The sequence below is a fragment of the Talpa europaea genome (assembly GCF_964194135.1).
Source record: "Talpa europaea genome assembly, chromosome: 16".
NCBI lineage: Eukaryota > Metazoa > Chordata > Mammalia > Eulipotyphla > Talpidae > Talpa > Talpa europaea.
This window is the reverse complement of record NC_140084.1, coordinates 12830579-12850208: the sequence shown is the minus strand read 5'-3', so window position 1 is coordinate 12850208 and position 19630 is coordinate 12830579. Positions and strand designations below refer to the sequence as shown.

Genomic DNA, 19630 nt, shown 5'->3' with positions numbered 1-19630 from the left:
CCAGCTGGGGGCAGCGGGAAGGGGCTGGACAGCTGCTCTGCTGACCTGCCGAGGCCTCCAGACACCGGGCCTGGCCGCCTGGCCGCGGCCGGAGGGCTGCGCGCGCTGGGGGCTCCGGTCTCCACACAGACGATGGTGAGACTCGCAGTGACCCCCGAGGGCCGGCCGAGGCATGGAAACCCAGGCGCCTCGCCGCGTTGGGCCGACAAAAAAATGCCGGGGTCCGGGGTCCTCGCCTTTAACGCGGCCCCCTGCGGAGAAGCCGCGCGGGGGAGGGGCGGCGCGGGGCGCGCATGCGCGGTGCAGTCTGGAGCGGCCGGACCGTCCGGCAGCCGGGAGCGCGCAGGAGCCCTCGGGACCCCGAGAGCGCCCGACCCCGCCAGGGGGGCTCTGAGGGCGCGGCGGAGCGGAGCCCGCAGCCTGCCCCCGCCGCTGCCCGCCGGGCCCCGGAGCGGCGGCCAAGATGTCCGTGCCGGTGAGTACCGCCCGCTGGCCGGGCCGGGCTGTGCCGTCGTCCGGCCTGCGACCTCCCGCCGCGCTGCAGGCCTGGTGCGCCGGGGCCCCGGGCGGGGTCTCCCCACCTGGTGTCCTCGGAGCGGGGGTGGGGGGAGGCCGGGGGTCCTTGCCAGGCGGCCTCTCTGCCCTGCCTTTCTTTTCATCGTTTCCCAGGAAAGGCTGGGGGGGCTGGGATCCTGCTGTCTCCTGGGGGGGGGCGCCCCCCACCCCCAAGTCCCAGGAGGGCTGTATTGGTCGGGGTTTTTGGTGGCCTCCCCGAAACTCGTGGGACAGCTGGGCCACCAGGAGGCCATTCTGGCCCCCAGGACTCCCTACCCGGTCGACCAGGCCTAGCGGTCAGAAGTCTGTCACTGCTCCCCCTGAACTCCCCGCAGGGCCACTGGGTGGGGTGTCCGTGGGGAGGTCTGGGCTAGCCCCAGGAAACCACCACAGATAGCTGCCCTGCTGTGCTCCAGGATTCCAACCAGGATGGCCAGGTCTGGAGAGCGGTCAGTACCTCTGTCCGGAGACACCCCATCCCCAGGATGGCTTGGATGTGTGCCTCTCCCTCCAGAAGGGCTGATGCGCTCACTTTCCTGGGAAGTTTTCCTCTGCAGCTGAACCCCCTTCCTCCCTCTTCACAGTAGGGGTGTTCTTTTGGCCTGATAGCCCCTCTTCTTGGTCCAGCAGGCCAACTTGGGCAGCCCCCGCACTTTAGCTCCACACTTGGGCCCCACTCTGGAAGCATCCAGGCCCTGTCTCCTAAAGCAGACGGGCGATCCTGGCTTCCCTCTGGGTGACCAGGCCTCAGGTCCAGTCCCCAACCCACTTTACAGATGGACACACTGAGGTGGGAGGCGGGCACACTGCCTCCTGCCTGGAGCCGGCGCCATCTGCAGGCTGGAGAACCATGGCCTGTAGCCATTGTTTCTCTGCTGAGTGAGGGACTTTTTCCTCTGGCAGGAAGAGGCAGTGGGCCAGGGTCTGTGCACCTGTCCTTGTTTTTGGGATTGCTCCTCACCTGGGGAACCCCATCCTCACGACAAAGCAGACAGTTGGGGCTTCCTGGCAGGGCAGTGGACTCTTAATTAACCACCATAGAGTGTGAGGAGATTACTGGAGGAGAGATGCTGTGTAAGTGCACAGCATTGTTATTATGGAATTAAAGATCCCAGCTCCTGCCCGCCTCCAGAAGCAGTAATACAGAGCTACAGATGAAAAAATTAGGGCTTCCAGACTGTGCTGATGTGAACCCCCGCCCTCTTCTCCCCCCTCTCCTTACCCACCCCCCCCAAGCCCTGATCTGTTCTGGTTCGCAGCATAATTGCCTCATCTTTAGAAAGAAAGAATAAAGACAGGGAATGCCTGCCAAGCCCTTCTTCTCTCCTGCTCTGCCTTTCTGCACAGCTCTGAATCTCTTTTGGCCTGGAACATCACCGGGACAGGGTGGACTGCCTGAGCCTGCTTGAAAGCCTGGGTCTCCAGGCCAGGAGTGAACAGGGAATGTGAATGGGACCACATCAGAGCCGGGAAGAGTCTGTTGCATTTCATTTGGTTGTCCCCGTTGTAGCAGAGTTTTGGACACAGAACCTGGCATGGCACCTGGGTCCCTTGCCTTGGAGGCCTTTGGGCAGCCTTCCTGGGCTCTGTGCTGCAGTAGTCCCATTTGTAACAAGAGAGGGATGAGGGGAAGGCCAGGGTTGGGTGAGACTTGTGCAGACCCTCCGCAGCCACTGCCCTCAGGGATGCTGCAGGGTGGGGATGGGAGGTCTCCGCAGGACTGGGCTGTCAGACCACCTGCTCTCTCCTGAGACCTTGGGCCGCTTGTGAGGTGGGGTGACTGAGAGGGGAAATTCACCTTTGGAGCAACTGTGAAAGGCTTAGAAACTTGCTTTCCTGTGCCGGGGTGGCCCCTTGGAGGCTTTCAGGCTGAGCCGCCTGCTCAAGCCCCGCTCTTGGAACCCAGAATGGTAACTGCCCTGTGGTGCTCCCGGTCACGGCTGAGTTTTAAGCACACCCTTTCATTTGGGCCATATTTTCCTGGATGGAGCTGACGCAGGCACTTTGGCCCGCAGAAATTATAGGATGCTTCAGCACGGAATGGGAGGTGTTGGGGGTGGGGAAGAGAGGAGGTCCGCACTGTGCAGGTTGGGCTGAGTGATGAGCTGAGTGATGTCCCGAGGGCTAGGAAGGGGGGCCCTCTAGGGAATGACTGATCGTCCCCTGTCATTTGACCCACATGAAGGCCAGGGCCCCAGGGAGGGCATGGCACACAGGGTTTTCCAGACTCCCTGCTAGGGCGCCTTCCCCCTCCCTGAACCAAGCTCACTGAGCAACCAGAGGCCCATTTCCTGACTGTCCTCTGACATCGGTCTTCCCTGGAGGTGTGGCCGGCCACCTCCAGGGCCTATCTCTTCCCCCTGGGCAGGCAGGAAGTATTTGAAAGGAAATGGCTGTGTCACCCACCTCAGATCCAAACTGACCTTGTCAGAGGATCTGCGTTGAGGAGTGGCAAGCGGTGGGCTGCACCCTGGCACCATCAGTGAGAGATCACTGTCCAGCGGGTAGAGAAGTCCCCAGCTGTCTCTCTCTGCCTCTTGTTTCCTGTGTGAAGTGGGTGCAGCCGTTCGAGCCCCTGTTCCTTCACTGATTCCTCGCCTTTAGGAATCAGGGTGCTGTCATGTGTGGAGTGTGTCCTTGGTCAAGTCCTGGGCTCAGGGCTTCACAAGTTCCAGAGGCCCTGAGTCTTGCCAGGGCCACTGAGAGCTGGAGCCAGAGTGGGATCCGAGTTTGGCAGGACCCCCGGTCAGAAAGTAGCGTCAGCCTGCGTGGCCTCTCGAACTGTGCGGGCTGCGGCCTGTTCAGCTGTCCACAGAAGCTGCAGCTGCTGAGAAACTGACCCTCTGCTTGTGGCTTTCTAAGCATGAGATTGTGCAACCCTTTGGGCACCCCTGAGAGATGAGGCAGCCGTACTCAGAGGGGCCAGGCAGCTCACCCAGGGCTGTGTAGAGCCCTGTGGGTACAGCCCTGTGCCACCCCAGCTTGGTGGGTAGATACTCTTGGTGAACCTCCACCAGTGATCCTTGGAGCCCCCTTTGTGCCTGGCTCTACCAGCCAGAGCTGTGATGATAGAGCTGGTCAGGAACCTGGGACTCTGCCCTGGGCCCCACTGGGGCCTGCTGGAACGGGCTCATGTCGGGTCAGGGGGCGAGGCACTGGCCAAGTCCAAAGTCCGCAGTTCTGTCTCCAAGGCACCCAGCGCACCCTTTCCTGCCACATCCCCACCTCCTGCCCAGCCTTGCCTCAAACTGTCCTTCTCTGCAGGAAGTGATCTGCCATGGCCTGGCTCACCAGGTACCTCCTGCTCACCCTCCATTGCTCAGGCGGGGCAAGCTGCCCTGGGAAGCCCGTTTGTGATCATGCATTTATCGGTGGGGTTATTTGGTTACTCTCAGGCTCCCTCATCAAGCGGCAGGGTAGAACCAGGCCCGCTGGCTCCTCTCCCTGCCTCACTGCCCCAGCTTGCCGTGGCTGCCTGCGGGGAGCCTCATGGAGCCCCCACAGACAGGTGGCTCTGTCCCTGTGCAGAGGGCCTGGTGTCTTGGCTGCTGTCCCAAAGCCTTGCTGGGGGTTGAGAGAAGGTCCCAGAAGGGCTGCTTGGTGGGTCGAAGCAAGGTTCTAGGGTGAGTGGTGGGAGCTGACTGGTCTGCAGCTCCAGCTAGATACTGTACCCTCTCAGCCTCCGTTTCTCACCCATGTCACAGGCATGTCAGCAGCACTTGGGGTTTTATGAGGATTTGGAGGGACACATAGAACTCTTAGTAAGAAACTGGTAAGTCACAGCAGCCACTGTGGTTGAGGTCATTATCTTTATCCTACCATGCTGGCTGGCGTGGGGGTCCAACACCCACTCCTGGCTCCTGCACAGGCGCCTTGGGAAGGGGCGATGGCCCCCCGCCCCTCAGGTCTCTCTGGTCTGCCAGTCTGTCCCCAGTGGCCCTTTGTTTATGGTTGGTGTGGTACCTGCCAAGACCTTACTAGTGGAATGACTGGGTCCCTCCCCTGCTAGGACGCCTGCGGAACCCCTGCCTCTTGAGCCTTGGATGTACCTTAGGCGATAGGTCTGAATCACGAGGGAGTGATTTAGAGTGGGGTCACCAGCTGGCGCACCCTCCCTGAGTGCCCCAGGTCCAGAGCTGCAGGACGTGAGGGCATGCGGGCAGTGCAGGCCTGTGGTCAGGTGCGGTCTGCAGCAGCCTGATTGGCAAGGACCCTGGGTGGGAAAGACAGCCCCCTTGAGATGGGTCCCAGCACCCTGAGGGGGATCAAGCTCGTGGGTAAGGCAGGTGTGCCTCAAAGCTGTGAAGACTGACTCCCCCACCCCGCCCATTTCCTTCCCTGGGCACAGGACTGTGTGCCTGCTTCCAGGCTCCTTCCCGTGTGTGCTGCCTTCGCCTCCCCAGCCTGTGGCTGGGCTTCATTGCAGTGCTTGCTCTTGCTGCATCCCAGTCAGAGCAAGGCTCTTCTTCAGCCCACTTCTTCAGCCCACTCTCGCTGCTCCCCGGTTGCTGGTACCGGGTGGGGGTGGGGTGGGGGTGGGGACCTCTGCTGAGGTGGCGATGGATGGCGATGGATGCCCTGGATGCCCGCTCTGGCAAGAGAGGTGGTCACAAGTTGTGGCTCTGCAGTTAATCCCTTCTTTGAGAGGGATTAGAGGCGGAGGGGCCCTTTTAGTCGTTTTAATTTACTGTTTAAACTCCTCCAAGTTCCAGGAAGGATTTGAAGCAGATTATAGTGAAAGACACAAATAGTTTGGAATCATCCAAAAATCCAGAAGTATGTAATGTATGGAGCAGGGGGGAAATTGATTCCAGAAAGGCTAAGCTGTGTCGCATACAAATTTAACTTTTAAGCTCCCTGAGAGCCAGGGCAAAAGGGGTAACATGCAGGTTTTAGGATCGCAGTATCTGTTGTTGGTATTCCCAGTGCCATGAATTTTACCTCTGTGCTTGGTTTTATTTTATTTTTATCGGTTGAGACCCTTTTATTGAGCTAAATGTCACACGCAGTGACATGTGCCGATGTTAGGTGTAGTGCGATGCGTTTTCGCTAATGTAGATCCACGTCACATCCCTCAAGACAGGAACATCATCGTCTCAGAAAGCTGGCAAGAGCGCCGTCGTCGTCAGTGTCCCCTGCCCACTGGGTGCTCATCAGCCTCATCTGTCACCATGGCTCAGTGGTGCCTGTGCATCAGCCTGATGTGCGGGGAAGCCCGAGGTGGTGCTCTTTGGGGCCTGGCTTCTTTCCACTTGGCGTGACGGTTTTGAGATGTTCATCCACGTGATGGGTATCCGTCGTTCGGGTTTGTTACTGCGCTGAGTGCTCCAGTCATGAAAAAGAACTGATGCACTCATCCCGTCCTGCTGATGGCCGGCTGTCTCTAGTTCTTGTGTGCGATGTATTTTTTAAGTCCTGGGACACTGGCGTTGTTTCAGTATTTTCTGAAGCCTGATATCCCGTCTTGAAGCATACCCAGAGAATTGTCTGTGCCTCCAAATCCTGGATCCCCTCAAGTTACGTGCTTGTTCCAAACGTGCTATGGCGCCGAAGCCTCTCTGTTCACACAGTCCTCGGCAGGGACCTTAGGGTTTGAATTAGCTCTTCCTACATTGCTTGTGAGGTTCATCGCCTTAGGTTTTGGGGATCCCTGTATTTCTCCGGGGGTCTCTGTCCACTCCACCTGGAAGATACTCTTGATGTACCCATTTCAATTCTGGCAGCCCCCCACCCCGCAGACACCATGCCGTGGCTGGGGGGAGTCAGTTGAGAGCCACGCCCTTCATCCCTGACACCTCTGTGTGCTGCTCTGCACCCACCAGTGCAGTTGACACGCCTGTGCTATTTTTATAAACCTTTACTGTTATTTTTTTCTGCATAATGAGCCTTAGCAAAAGATCCACACATCTGCTCAAATGCCACCTCCTCAGAGTGGGCCCCTAAGCACCTTGCATAAAATCGCCATTTCCATCCCTCTGTTGTCTGCTTTATTCTCCTCAGACCTCATCACCACAGATCTTCATGTGTTTATCTATTTGTGCCTCCCTCTCCAACCACTGCTGGCTGAGGAGGAGACGCTACCCACCTTCCAGCATCGACTGGTAGATCTGGGAGCAACAGATCTCTTCAGAAAGATTCTTGTCCCTGAGTCTGAGCAGTCTGGGAAGTCTGAGAGCAGAGGGAACATAAATGCCTGGTGCCTGGTGCCTTAGTGCCTAGATGCCTGGCAGGCTGGGGGCGCTTTTGGTGCCCACAGGTGCCCTGGTGATGGCAGGGAAGCTGGCAGTGGTCATGTGTCACGCACGCACAGGCTGAGGGTCCACATCAGCTGAATGAATGTTCTCTGCTCTTATAGGTTAAACTTGGCGCTGGCTCTCCTGGGGCTAATGGGGCCTTTCTCTGTAGGTTGGAGAGGTTCAGTGGGGTGCCTCCTGGTGTGGTCAAAGGAGGGGGACAAAACAGTGCTTCTCCGGGGGCTGCCCTGCTCTGCCTTCTCTGTGTCCACTCCCTCCTGTCCTCTCACTCCACTGGTCTCAGAGTTCCCTCCTGTGATGCCACTGGCTCCCTGAGTTGCCACTCCTCGTGGCCTGGCTGGGCAGTGCTGTTCTGCCCCTCTGTGGGTCTCTGGGTCTCTGGACGTCTCCGTGTCTCTGTGGGTGTGGACACCTGGTCTCTAGCAGAAGCAAGCATGGGGGGTGGCAGATGGCATGTGAGGTCACCCTCCACCCCATGGCCCAGATCTGCTGGGGCTGGTTGCCAGGGGCTGGGGAGAGGCGACAGCAGATGGCCGCTGGAGTAGCTTCTTGACCACAAGCTCCTCCCTACTGGCCCAGGCCACGGTGGAGCTGGGCTGCCACCCGCAGCTTAACACACTAGGGGCAGGGACTTGTCCCTGTCCTCTGCCTCCTCCTTCCTCTCTTCCCTAGCCTAACAGATCCCCTATCCCCATTTCTTCTGCCAGCCCCTTTCCTCCCCAGGCAGTGTTCACCATGCAGAAGAGGGGCCTCCGTCCAGCGGGGGTGAGGGGAAGTCAGTGTACTTAGGCTCCAGCCTTTTCATTACACACATTGGGGAGCTGGTTGTGGGTCAAGATCACCCCTCTGCCCCAGCCTAGAGACTGCTGGTGCTCATCAGGAGTTGGGAAAGTGGAAAGAGGGGGCGCAGACGAGAAAGAAGGACTCAGCACCCCTGGGGATTCTGTGCGCAGAGACTCTCTCCAAAGAGGCACCTCCCTCTAGGTGCCTCTGCTGTTGTTTAAAGCAGGAATGGAATTAGGAGTGTGCTGCTCCTCCCAGCTCCTGGTCTGTGAAAGAGTCAGAGGAGAGAAGAGGAGGGGGAGCTGCAGGAGGGTGGTGGCACTGGGTTTGCTGGGATCCAGGCCTGGATCTGGGAAGGCTGACCTGCCTTCTGCTGCACCCTGCAACCGTGCCCGCACCCTGGATTTGGTTGTAGATGGTGGGGCTGTCCTACTCCCCAGCCAGTCACTACCGTAATGACAAAGAAACTCCCTGGTTGGTCAGAGCTGGGAGCGCAGGGGAGGATGAGAAAGCTCTTTATGGCTGACAGCCCCAACCCCCACCCTGGGAGGGCATGCTGTGCTCTGCCTGGGTCACCTGGAGTGCTTTCCTCCCAGGACATGCCTTCGTAGCCAGTGGGTAGGTCACAGTTATGATTCTGCCACTTCCTGGCTTTGCGACCTGGGCAAGGTACTGCATCCCTGGGTAGTGGTAGTTCTGCTCTGCTCCCCAGGGTGGCAGCAGGGACCCAGATGTGTGTGTGATGGAAGGCCACCCACAGGGGCCCTGGACTCTTACACAGACAGGGCTGGCCCCAGCTCACAAGCTGGTTTTGAGCTTGCCAACACTAGCGGCCAGCCGGGGGGGGGGGGGGGGGGGGAGGCGACAACTCCCTGTGGCCCTCCAGATACATCATTTCTTCCTGTCCCTGGGGCTGGCAGCACTCACCTCCGGCCTCAGGAAATCCTTTCCTGCTGCTGCTCCCAGAGCCGGCCATCAGCTGACCCATCCAGCCACCCTCTCGTGCTGCTGGGAAACCAAGGCTTTAGGAGGGTCATGTGGAGCAAGCCATTTTAGTCTGCTCTCCTCACTTGACATTGTCATGAGAATTTCCTTGTGTGATTTTTGTCTTTGAGAGTGGCCATCTTCATTGTACAGTATTCCATTGAGAGACAGTGGCCTAAGGTCCCTGAAGGTTATGTACACCTTTGTTCAATGTTGGAAAAGCGGCTCAAGCACTGCTGGGCCTACAAAGAGAACATTCTTTGTGCAGTGAGACCCAAGAACGCCCAGAGAATGGGAAGGTTCCAGGTGCTTCTCCCCTCTTGGGTCTCAGTGTAGCAGCAGCCCTCACCCCAGCAGACAGTTAAGGAGTGGATGAGAACCGTGTCCTGTGTGCTGGACCCACCATGTTGCCTGCCCTGACAGCTCTCCAGGCCCAAAGGAGGGGTGGGTGACTGCCCCCCTTGCCTGTGAGCTTCTCCTCAGCCTGGCAGGAGGGGCCAGGACGCTGTGGGGTGACTGGCTACCTTCTGGACAGGTGCTGGGCCTGAGTTGCAGCCATCTCCATCCAGTAACACCCCCAGGCTCCACATCCTTTTGCCTTGTACCCCGGGAACCTCAATAGGGTAGAGGTGGCGCTGAGGTCTGAACTCAATTATGTGTCGAGGGGAGGGGCTGCTAGGGTCTCAGCTGCCCATCCTTTGGGATCTGTGAGTGGGACAGAGGCCTTGGCTTTCCAAGTTCAAGTGTCCCTGCCCTTGACGCCCTCCCTGTCCTGTGCTGAAGTTGCTGCAGAACAGTGAGGGTGCGGTCTTGCTGCCTCACCTTCCCTTCTTTGCCTGGGAGTTTGTGGGATGGGGCCAGGGCCAGGAGACGGGGTCCCAAGCCGCCTCTTCTGGCAAGTGGGATATATGGTGAGGGCTGTTGTGCAGGATGCTGTGGGCATGAAATGAGCACGTGATCTCAGAGCCCAGGCTGGCAGAGGCTGTGCTGGGGTCTGGGTCATTATCAGAGCTCCTTGGCAGTCAGAGGGGTTGGGGGTGCCCAGGTGTATGCTTCCCCCATACACCTAGCTGGAGCCTGCTCAGTGGGTGCCCCTCCTCCACCCAACCACCTACTGGCACATAGGCCTGGGAGGGGCAACACTCCGCGTGCCCCCCCCACCCCCCCACTTCACTTCCAGCACAGTGGGGCACAGATCCTGGGGCCTGGATTCCAAAGCGGAAATGCCATTCTGGGAGGCACAGGCTGGGGGGGGGGGTGTGCAGTTTAAGTGGAAAAGGAGCAAATTTTTGAAATGCCTGTGACTGAACTGGGCGCCCCTCCTCCGCATGCCTGTGCACACCAGCAGCCCCGCCCCAGTGCTGCTTTAATCCTGCCCCCTTCCTTTGGTCCCAGCCCGCTGCCTCCTCTGCCCCAAGGCCAGCTAGGGCCTGTCCTAAGGCTAGCCAGGATAAAACAGAGCCTACCCACTGAGGGCCAGTCCTTTTGGGTCCCCGCCCACCCCTGCAGAAATCTCCTGCTTGCTAGCCGGATCCTTTCTGGCTGTGAGGCCTGCCTGGCCCACGGCCCTCTCCCCCTTGCATAGCAGTGGAGCCTGGGAAACCAGCATAGCTGACCCTGTGCTCGTGCATGGCCCATGGGTTCCATCTGCTCCCCCACGACCTGGGTGCCATCAGATTGAGGGCAAGGTCCAGGATCTGGAGGGGCCTTGTCCACAGCCTCTGGTCTGACTTGGGGACGCTGGCTATTGGGAAGGAGCAGGGGAGCTTTTCCCTGAGAGCTGGCTCCTCCTGTGCGGAAGTGGACTGGGAGGGCATAGGGTGGTAGCTATTTGTCCCATTCCTTTTTTTTTTTTTCAAATGTTTGCGTACTAAAGACAGACACATCATTGGTTTTTTTTTTTTAAGATTTATTTGTACATACAAGAGCTGGGGTACAGGCCAGAGTTGTGGGGGTGAGAGAATTCACCAGAGACAGAGTGGGGAGCAGAACAGGCAGATGGACTGAAAGCACTGCTGAGGGGAGCAGCGGGCAATACAGGAGAGGTCTGCTGCGCCATGTGGGTAGCTCCCTGGCCTGCTGGGGATTGAACTCGTGCTGCAGAGGCTACTCATTGCTTCATAGTGCGGTGCCTAACCCCTTGAGCCACCAGGGAGGCCCTCCCATTCCTTTTTGGGTCTTTGGGTTACTCTGTGTCCAGATCCCACTGTTCCTTACCCACCCCCTATGCTTTGAGTTCTGCTCAGTGGATCCCCTTGATGTTCAGGTGCCCCATACCCAGTTTTTCTGGAGGAGTGGGACCCAGGCATCAGGCTTTGTTTAACAAGCTCACTAGGACAGCCAGAAGTGGGCTCCCCTATGCCAGCTCCTTTATTTTACAGATGAGGGCGGGCCTACCCGAGGGGACACACTCCGCAGGGGAGCGGAGACCTGGGTGAGAGAATTCACCAGAGCCAGAGCCGGGCGCAGAGCAGGCAGACTGACGAAGTACACTGCTGAGGGGAGCAGCGGGTACGGCAGGAGAGGTCTGCCCGCCATGGGGGACCCTCGCCGGCGGCCGGGGATCGAACCGGCGCTGCAGAGGCTGCGGGCAGCTTCGCAGCCCAGCGCTCAACCGCTGCGCCACTGGGGAGGCCCCCAGGTGTGTGTTTCTGGTGGAGGGAGTCTGTGAGTCCACCTTGGGCCGTGCTGGTGTGTCTTTTATAGACCATGCCGGTTCTGTTGGCGAAGCCGGGCTTACGGCACTGCCCACCTGGCAGGGCGAGCTGCCGGGTAGTGCAGGATGTGATCTGCCCGCAGCAGATCCCGGGGAGCAGCTGGACTGTCAGCTCCGGAGCAGGTTACACCCGCGGGCCCTGCGGGGGGCGGGCGAGCCTTTGGAGACGGGGCGGCATCCCGCGCGCCGGGCTGGAAGCCCCGAGCCTGGGCCGGAGCTGGGGTGGGGGGTGCGGGCGGAGGGGCGGAGGGGCGGCCCCGGTGGGCGGCGCGTGCCCGCGCGCTCCCGCGCCGCGCCCCGCCGGCTGATTTGCGTGGCCGCGGCGGCCAATGGGCGCGGAGGGCGGGCCTGCCGGGAGCCGGGCTGGGCCGGCCGGGCCGCGGCGGCGGGCGGGGCGGGCGGGGGCCGGCGGCGGCGGGGACGGAGGCGGCCGGGCCCGGGCGGCTGCGACCGGGTCGGGACCCTGAGGACGCGCGGCGCGGGCAGCTGGGCGGGCGCCCCCGCGGGCCGCCGGGCGCCCCGGGCGGAGCCGGCGAGATGAGCTGCTACCTGGTGAGCGCGGCGCGGGGGCGCGGGCGGGTCCGGCTGCTCGCCCCGGGCGCTGCCCCGCGCGGGAGCGCTGAGCCGGCGGCCGTGCGGGGCGCGGGCAGGTCCGCGCCCGCCGGCCGGGGGAGCCCTGCGGGGGCGCCCGGGCCGGGGTCCGGGGTGCCGGGGCCGCCCCCTCCGCCCCCGGCCCCGCGCTCGCGGGCGGCCCTGGGGACGAGCCGGACCCTCCGCGGCTGGGCCTCGGGAAGGCCGAGCTCGGGGCCGCTGGCCGGCGGGAAAGTTCCTGGATCCGGGAAAGTTGTTGGCGGGAGGCCCGCCCCTCCCCTCTGGCCGCCGCGCCGGGTGACCTTGGGCCTGCGCCCCCCTCCGCCCGGCCCCCCGCCCCGCGGATCGCGCGGGTCCCCGGGGTGAACTTCCCGCAGAGCCCGACCCCCGGCGGCTCCGTCGTGGCTCCCGCGTGTCTGGGGGCTGGGGTGGTGCCCGGACCCCCCAGTCGGCGCGGCCGGGGCGCCGGGCTCGGTGCTGGTTAATGATTCGCCTCCGCCCTCGCGCCGGCCCTTTACCTGCCCTGGCCCTGCAGGGGCGGTGGGCGCCGGGTCCTGCGGCGGGAGGCCAGGGCGGTTTGGGGGCCCTGCCGCGTGACACGCAGCTTAGATGTGGCGGGGGCCTTGGGATTCACGGTTGGGGGAGTCACCTGCCCCTTGGCCTGGCGGTGTGGGCTCCCGGGGTCCCTCCTCTGCGGGCAGCGCGGGGCTGGAGGGGGGCGGGGCTGCGCTGGTCCCCGCAGCCCGGGCTCCCCGGCGCTGTTGCTGCTGTGATCTCCGAGAAGCTGAGATCTGCTGAGGGGTGGGGGTTGTTGGGCCTTAGGGCTGCGGGCTGCGGGCATGTGGGCGTCTCAAATTCCAGACTGGGGCCAGGAGCTCCCTTACGGGTCATGAAAACATGAGATGTTGGTTCTCAGCACCGCCACCCTAAGGAAGGGTCTAGATGGGGAGGCACTCCTTGGCTTGGCTGCGTCTTCCCTGGAAATTTCAGCCAAGCCGGGAGATGTTCCCATCCCCTTGAGGTGGGGGATACTCTTCCCCGTGCGCATGTCCTTTCCCTGGTGGAGAGCTGGATAGTGGGGAGCCAGGGATGGCAGGACTGGCAGGCCTAGAAAACAGGTGTGTGTCCCATGCCCCGGGGAACGGTAGCAGGTCCCCTCAGGTGTAGGTGGAATGTGCAGGTCTCCCGGGTGCGGGTGGAGCCTGGAGGTCTGGGGAGGAGCTGTTGGCAGGGCCTCTGGATACCAGCACCCAGCACTCCCTGGGGCGAGGGAGATCAGTGGGAACCGGATGGAGGCAGAGTAAGGGCAGCCCAGCTCCTGGCAGGACAGGCACCTTTGGCTCTGGGGGGAGGACTGGAGCCTCCAGCCGTGACCGTGCTAGCGGGGACGTGAGCCTGTGAACTGGCACCACCTTCCTAAGGCTGGGCAAGGGATTGAAGTAAGGGTGGTGACCCTGGGGCATCCTGTGTGAGCTGGAAAGGCCCCGAGACAGCTGCTCTCCCGGACAGTCATAGACATGGCGCCGATGGAGAGACCAGGACCCAGAGCTGGTGTGGCCTCATGCTGTGCTCCACACGTGCACCTCTCCCCGGGATGGGTGGCACTTTGGTCCTTGGGGGGCCAAAGTGCTGCTGGGGCCGCTCCCCTGGTGAGGTCCCTCTGACTCCAGGGCTCTGCCTTTGTGTCCACTCGTGGCATCCATTGAGGCGGCCCCACCTCCCTTTTTTCCAAGGCCTGGAGCCTTCCCTCTTTTGCGGCACTCCCCTCCCGCCCTCACGCAGGAGCCATGCAGTTGGGGCAGCCAGCAGGCAGGGAGGTGCATTCTCAAGGAGGCTTCTCAGAGCGCGGAGGGGCAGTGTGGGGCGAGGGGCAGTGTGGGGTCAGCAGGCTGTAGGTGGGAGTGGGCTGGGGCTGATGAAATCATGCTGGGTCAGGGCTTTGGGCCAGCTTCTCTGGATTCTTAGGGTGATCTTTCTCCAAGGGGGTCTTCCTAGCCCTCTGTCGGCACCCCTTGCTGACCGTCCAGCACTGGGCAGTCTAGCTGCCTTAACTCCTTCCCACGTCAAGGTGAGGAGTTGGGTGGCGGGTCCCGTCTTGGAGTGGATGGGGTTCAGGGGTTGGGGGTCAGACTCTACCTCAGGCCCTATCGCTGTGAATCCAGAAATCAGGGATTTGGTACTTGTTTGAACTGAGGAACCCCACTTTTTATACCACAGTGTCCTCCTCTATCGCTGCACAAGTGGGTGGTGCCGCTGAAAGGGCCACCAGCAATTATGTAGCACTGGAGAGCGACTGCAGGGGAGAAGCTCCTGTCTGGGTGGAGAAGCCCACCCTTGTAAGGAGTGCAGTTCCTGCTGTCACCTGCACTGTTCCTTCTGCCTCTGCCCCTCCCTGATGCCAGATCTGGGACTGAGGAGAGGGTTGATCTCTGTTCTGGGCCTGGCGTGCTCTCCCTGCAGTGCAGGTCAGCCTCGTGCTGAGCCCTCTGCCAGTACTTTGGAGAATCCTGGGAGTCCTCCCAGCAGGGCCCTGGGGCAGGGAGAACAGTGTGTGGTCAGGGTACAACTCAGAGGTTCTGTGCAGTGGAGCCCATTCCTGAGCTGCTAGCAGCTGCATGGGCTGGAGGCTGGAGGGCTCTGCCCTCACCCGTCCCGTGCCAGCGCCTTCGTGCTCTGGCCCCACTCCTGCCTGATCTCATTGCCCAGGGTGTGTTGGAGCTGCAGGTGCCGGTGGCGGGAGGTACTCACCATGCCACCTCTCCTCCTCTGCCCAACCTCAGGGACAGTACCTGGGACACCCTGGCAGAGGTGGGGGCAAGGGTGTGCTGCCACCCCAAGCTAGCTGCGGCCACAAAGGCATCTGCTGTCTCTGCTGCAGCCAAGACCAGGCTGTGGCAGGTGCCTGTGTGTGGGAATCCCTGGCAAAGGCCACAATAGGTGGGCTTTTGGTCTTTAGTTTTGCAGATCTTTTCTCTGGCTGTGGATGTCAGACCAGGATCTAGGGACCCACACAGCCCCTGCTCTGTTCTCTGAGCCTCAAGTCCCCTTGCAGTCAACAGGCTGGAGCCATGCTCCCCTTGGGATGTCTCTGGATTAGGGGCTCTCCAGGCTTCTGCTCACTGTTAGCCCAGCACTGAGGACTTGAACCTGACCATTCTGTCGACCTTGGGAGCCTTGGGGGAGAGGCATGCCAGGTGGGCTGGTTCCAGAGTTCCACCCAGGGTGAGGTTATGGAGATGTCTGGGCAGGAAAGGGAAGAGGTGCTGTCCTTCACAGCCCCTCACTGCCTGGGAGGTAGGCGAGGGGATGGCCAGGACCCTGCCAGGGGATCTGTGGTCGCTGTCCCTCCAGCGGTGTTCTTGGAGCATGAGCGAGCAGGTTGTGGGTGCAGACTGCCAGACACAGTTGAGCCTGCATCCACCACTGAGGGTTCTTTGGGACAAGCAGAGTACCCCAGAAATAAACTTGGCCCATGTTTGAGATGGTTCTGGGTATGAAGGGAACCAGTGTTTCCTGAGTGCCGGCTGTGTGTGAGGATCTGTTCTGGGGATGGGTGTATGTGGGACTGGAGGGTGCAGGGAGGGAAAACCTCCATGGACCTGAGGCCAGAAGCCACCCAGCTCATTTTATCATCTATCTCACATCTGCTTCTGCAGCTGCCCGACTGTGGCCCTGGCAAGTCAAGTAACTGTTCTGAGCCTGTTTCCTGTGGTCGCATAAGGTTATTGGTTAAAGGAGATGATTGATATGTGTTAAAGACAAAGTCTGTGCTCATTGCTGTTGTTGCCATCACTGTGATGGCGCACACAGGATAGTGTGTCACTCTCCTGCCCAACCCCAGGAAGCATCCTTCCCCCAGAGTCAGGGTTTGGGGATGCCCAGAGCACCTCCAGGGCTCTCCAGGGTAACTATGGAGCGGGGCGGTCCAGCTGCTCCATGTCTGAGGTCCTGCCTGGGCTGGGGGGACCTGGCACCCTGAGGCTCCAGGACACAATGAGGGACAGTCTCAGAGCCAGGCAGGGCTTGTGGCGCAGCCTCATCAGCTCCCATGTGCAACAACCAAAGTGTTGTTCCGAGTTGGCTTGGCAGGCAGGCTACTGCCTGCAGAGTGTTAGCATCAGACTGGGGGTTCTCCCCTTCCCCAGTCTCTCAGGGGCGAGGAAGCCCTGAAGGGTCTTCCTGACATGCTCTGATGTGGTCATCCTGCTCCTAGGGCTTCTACCAGAGGCCGCACATTCATCAGTGCATGCTCAATGCACATTCTGTGCCAGGTGTGGTTCAAGTGCCCAGTTGTCCCCTGGTACCTGGGGCTGGGGGGCAAGAAGTGACCAGTAGCCAGACATGTTAGTTAACACCCCGAGGTGCGGGTGGCGGGTAATCTGGAAGGGGTGTGGAGTGGCCCTAGAGGGTGGTGTCATACTCAGGACTGTCACCTTAGCACAAGCCATCTGGGTGTTCCAGGTGGTGCAGGGACTTGTCCAAGGTCACCCAGCAGTGGGAGGGGGAGCTGGGCCAAGGTTGGATCTTAGAGACAAGGAAAGAAGAGCTTATCCAGAACAGCTGGGGAGACTTGGAGGCTCGGCGGGATGGGTACTCAGCCAGCTGGAGCATTCCGGCGCCAGCAGTGCCCAGGACGTAGGGACTGGCTGGGGGAGGCTGCCTCCAGGGTTCTGGGCGGAGCACCAGCTGACGCAGGCAAGGAGCTCCTGGTGCCAGGCGCCCAGGGCCACGTGCCCAGCCTGAGAGGTGCTTCCTGGCCTGGCTCCGGCCGCCCCAGACTATACAGTTGCAGGCCTAGTTGGCCTTGACTGCTGGGCAGATAGCTTACTCAGAGGGTGCGGGGGCTGGCCACCCTGGGCGTTGGAGGCCGCAGTAGCTCCTCTGGCCCCTCGAGGACCCTCCCCTGCTAATCCCTCTCCCTCAGCCGACCTTGCTCTCAGCAGAGTCCTGCAGCCTCCCAGCCTTCCTGAGTGCCCAGTCCTGCCTGGTTGAACCCCTCTATTAGCCTTTCCTGGACTGCCCTCCTCCTAGGAGGCAGGGGCCTCTGAGAGGCAATCCCCCACTCCGTCTGGTCCCCGCCCCCTCTGACTGGGCTGGAGGGGAATTTTCCTGTGACTCACTCTGCTGGCACTTCCTGTGGCCACCAGGGCAAGGGCTGGGGGGACCCAGCAGGGTGGTTTGGTGATCCGGGGTCACTGGGGGCGGGTGTCCCGCCCCCTGACGGGATGTGATTCCCTGAGACGGGCTGCAGACCATATTTGGGAAACTTGCTTTTCTCCTGGGCAGCTTGGGGATGGGGGGCTTGAGCCCTGGTGGGCAACAGGGCTGCTCTCGCCCCTGCCTGCTCCTCCTGGGGCTCCAGCCTGTCGACCTACTTCAGCGTCCTTGGTGCTGGCCCACCTGGAGCCTGGGAGACGGTCCACCGTTGTCTTTTTTCAAGCTACCTAATTTTTCAACCCCAGAGCCAAGAAAACTGAAGAATTCCGAACACACAGGAGGCATCCTTCGTTGTCTTGAATGTCAGCACTATTATTCTTACCCCCTCCCCATTTTTCAAGTTCAAGGACCATTTTATGGAGGCCTCATTTCCCTCAGTGGTTTACAGCCATAGTCTGTAAACCGGCTGGCTGCTCCCCTGGGTTCTGGGGTCAGCTGTAGGCCTGGGCTGGACTGAACCGGGACCTTCTACCCCATTCCTGTGCCCAACTTCCCCGCCACTGGAGGCTCTGAGCAGCTCTATGCTGCTTCTCCCCTGCCTTGGAGTGCCAGTCCTGTGGCCTGGAGCCCCTGCTGGAAGCCTGACCTCCACCGCCTTCCTATGGGGGGGCCCTGAGTCGTCCTCTTCACCCTTACTACAGCAGTCCAGGAGCTAGAGCTCAGAGGGGCACTTCTTGCCTCAGACACTGGTGTGAGGAGGACAGTGGGCCCTCCTGGACTTTAATGAGGCTCACCCCTGTGTCTCTGCCCCAGAACCCAGGCTCCCACTTCCTGCTTCTGCCTGAGGGGGAGTGCTCCTGCCTTCTGTCTGTATCCCAGCTCCTGTTGGACTTCTAGAGATGGAGACCATACTCGGGCCCAGCTGGGGAAGGCCACACAGCTAGTGGGTGGCCAGATCCCAGGTTCCATTTCCAACTCAGGACGCAGACCAGGCTATATCCTCAGGCCGTGGGACACTCAAGGCAGAAACGAGAACTGACGCTTGGTTGGTGGACCGGAGCCTGGCTAACCTGACATGGCCCTTTACCCACACCTGGCTCCCGGCCCCCGAAGCATGAGGTGTGGTCTGAATCCCCACAAGCTGCCCTCCTCGTCCAGGCCCTCTCATTCTTGCCCTGTGTTGAATTGACCAGGCCTGGAGACCCCTGCACAAGTGGATAGCAGCAGCAGCCTGGGCCAGACTGAAAATCTGGCCCAGTGAGGTTCTGGGCCCTCTGGACTGGTGTCTGCCTGTGCTGTCCTGTTCGTGACCCCTCCACGGCCCCGGCCCACCCTTGCACACACAGACTGCTTGGCTGCAGGGCTTCTGTGTGCCAGGGCCATATGGCTCAAGTCTCGCCCTGGGAGGGTTACTGACTATCGGAGCCTCAGCAGCACCTGCTTCTAGGCGGACTCACAGGAGCTGCAGTGGAGAGCAGGGTGGGGTGCTCTGCTGGGATGCACCGTCCTCAGTCTGTGTGAGACCCCTTTCTTCTTTGGCTTATTTACTCCAGTTATTCTTGATGCCTGGTTCACTCACATCCCTCCCCGGAAGTATCCCTCCTTTTCCTTCTGTGTCGCTTTTCTGTTGGTGTTCTTGTCCTTTCTTGCTTCTCTAGATTCCAGATCAGTGTCTCTCATCATTTGGTGACTTGTCACCTCGTGTCAGCCATGTGTTGTCCAGCCTGTCACTTTGGTGAGGTCGAATCCAACTGTTTGTTGTTACCTTTTGTTTTGTGCTTCCAGGGCAGGGGGGGAGTTTGTGTTTGGGGTTTTGTTTTCATAATTTTTTTCCCCACCCCCAGGCCCAAAGACAGTTTTCTTCACTTATTGGCTCTAGACTCCTGCGTTTCCCCTGTAGGTCTTTAATTGCCCTTTGTTTACAACATGGGGCAAGTATCCGAACTGATTGTTCTTCCTCCAGCGAGGAGTTGCCCTGGTATCGTGTTTGAGATGGTCTTACCCCTTCCCATTGCCACTTGGCACCCCCGTGGCCTGCATTGAGAGGCTCCGAGAGGGGCCCTGTCCCGTCCCTGGGGGCTGGTGCCCACTCTCAGATTTGGAGGGGTGGGGCGGAAAGCTGGGTGCCCTTTCATTTCAGAACTGTCCTGCCTGCCGGGGGACCTTTATTTCTCCGCTGGGTTCTAGAAGGATTCTTTTTCTTTGGTCAAATTCCTCCAGAACAAAAAAGGCTGGCATTTTTATTATACACTGTAATTTATTAAGTAAGTTTGGGTGGGTTGGCTTTTTACAGTGCTTAGTCACCCTCCACAGACTTGGTCCATTTCCCCCTTTCTTTGGATTTTCCCTTGAGCTTTTGACAGAAGGTGAACGTTTTCTCTTCTGAGGTCTCGTCTCCTCTTTGCTTGATTCACCCAGAGAAACCTGTAGCCTCTGTTAGTGTGTGCTCTTTCGGCCGCCACTGATTCTTCCAGTTTGTGGGGATTTTTCCGTGGATGACCATGTGGTCTGCCGAAGATGACCCTCTCATCCTCGCGTGTCCCCTCCCCTCTCCTTTCCGGTTTTTCCTCTTGGCTGCCGGCCTGGCAGT

General features: G+C 60.4%; 1 protein-coding gene across 1 annotated transcript in view; it reads left to right on the top strand.

The window, feature by feature from the left end:
• Nucleotides 1-293: 293 nt before the first annotated feature.
• BCAR1 (BCAR1 scaffold protein, Cas family member) overlaps nt 294-19630 on the top strand; it is a gene marked incomplete at both ends in the record, with an annotated part of 31276 nt that continues 11939 nt past the window's right edge. The window contains 3 exon segments of the mRNA XM_084257010.1: nt 294-305; nt 307-440; nt 442-475. Of these exon segments, the coding sequence (XP_084113136.1) occupies nt 294-305; nt 307-440; nt 442-475 (180 nt within the window).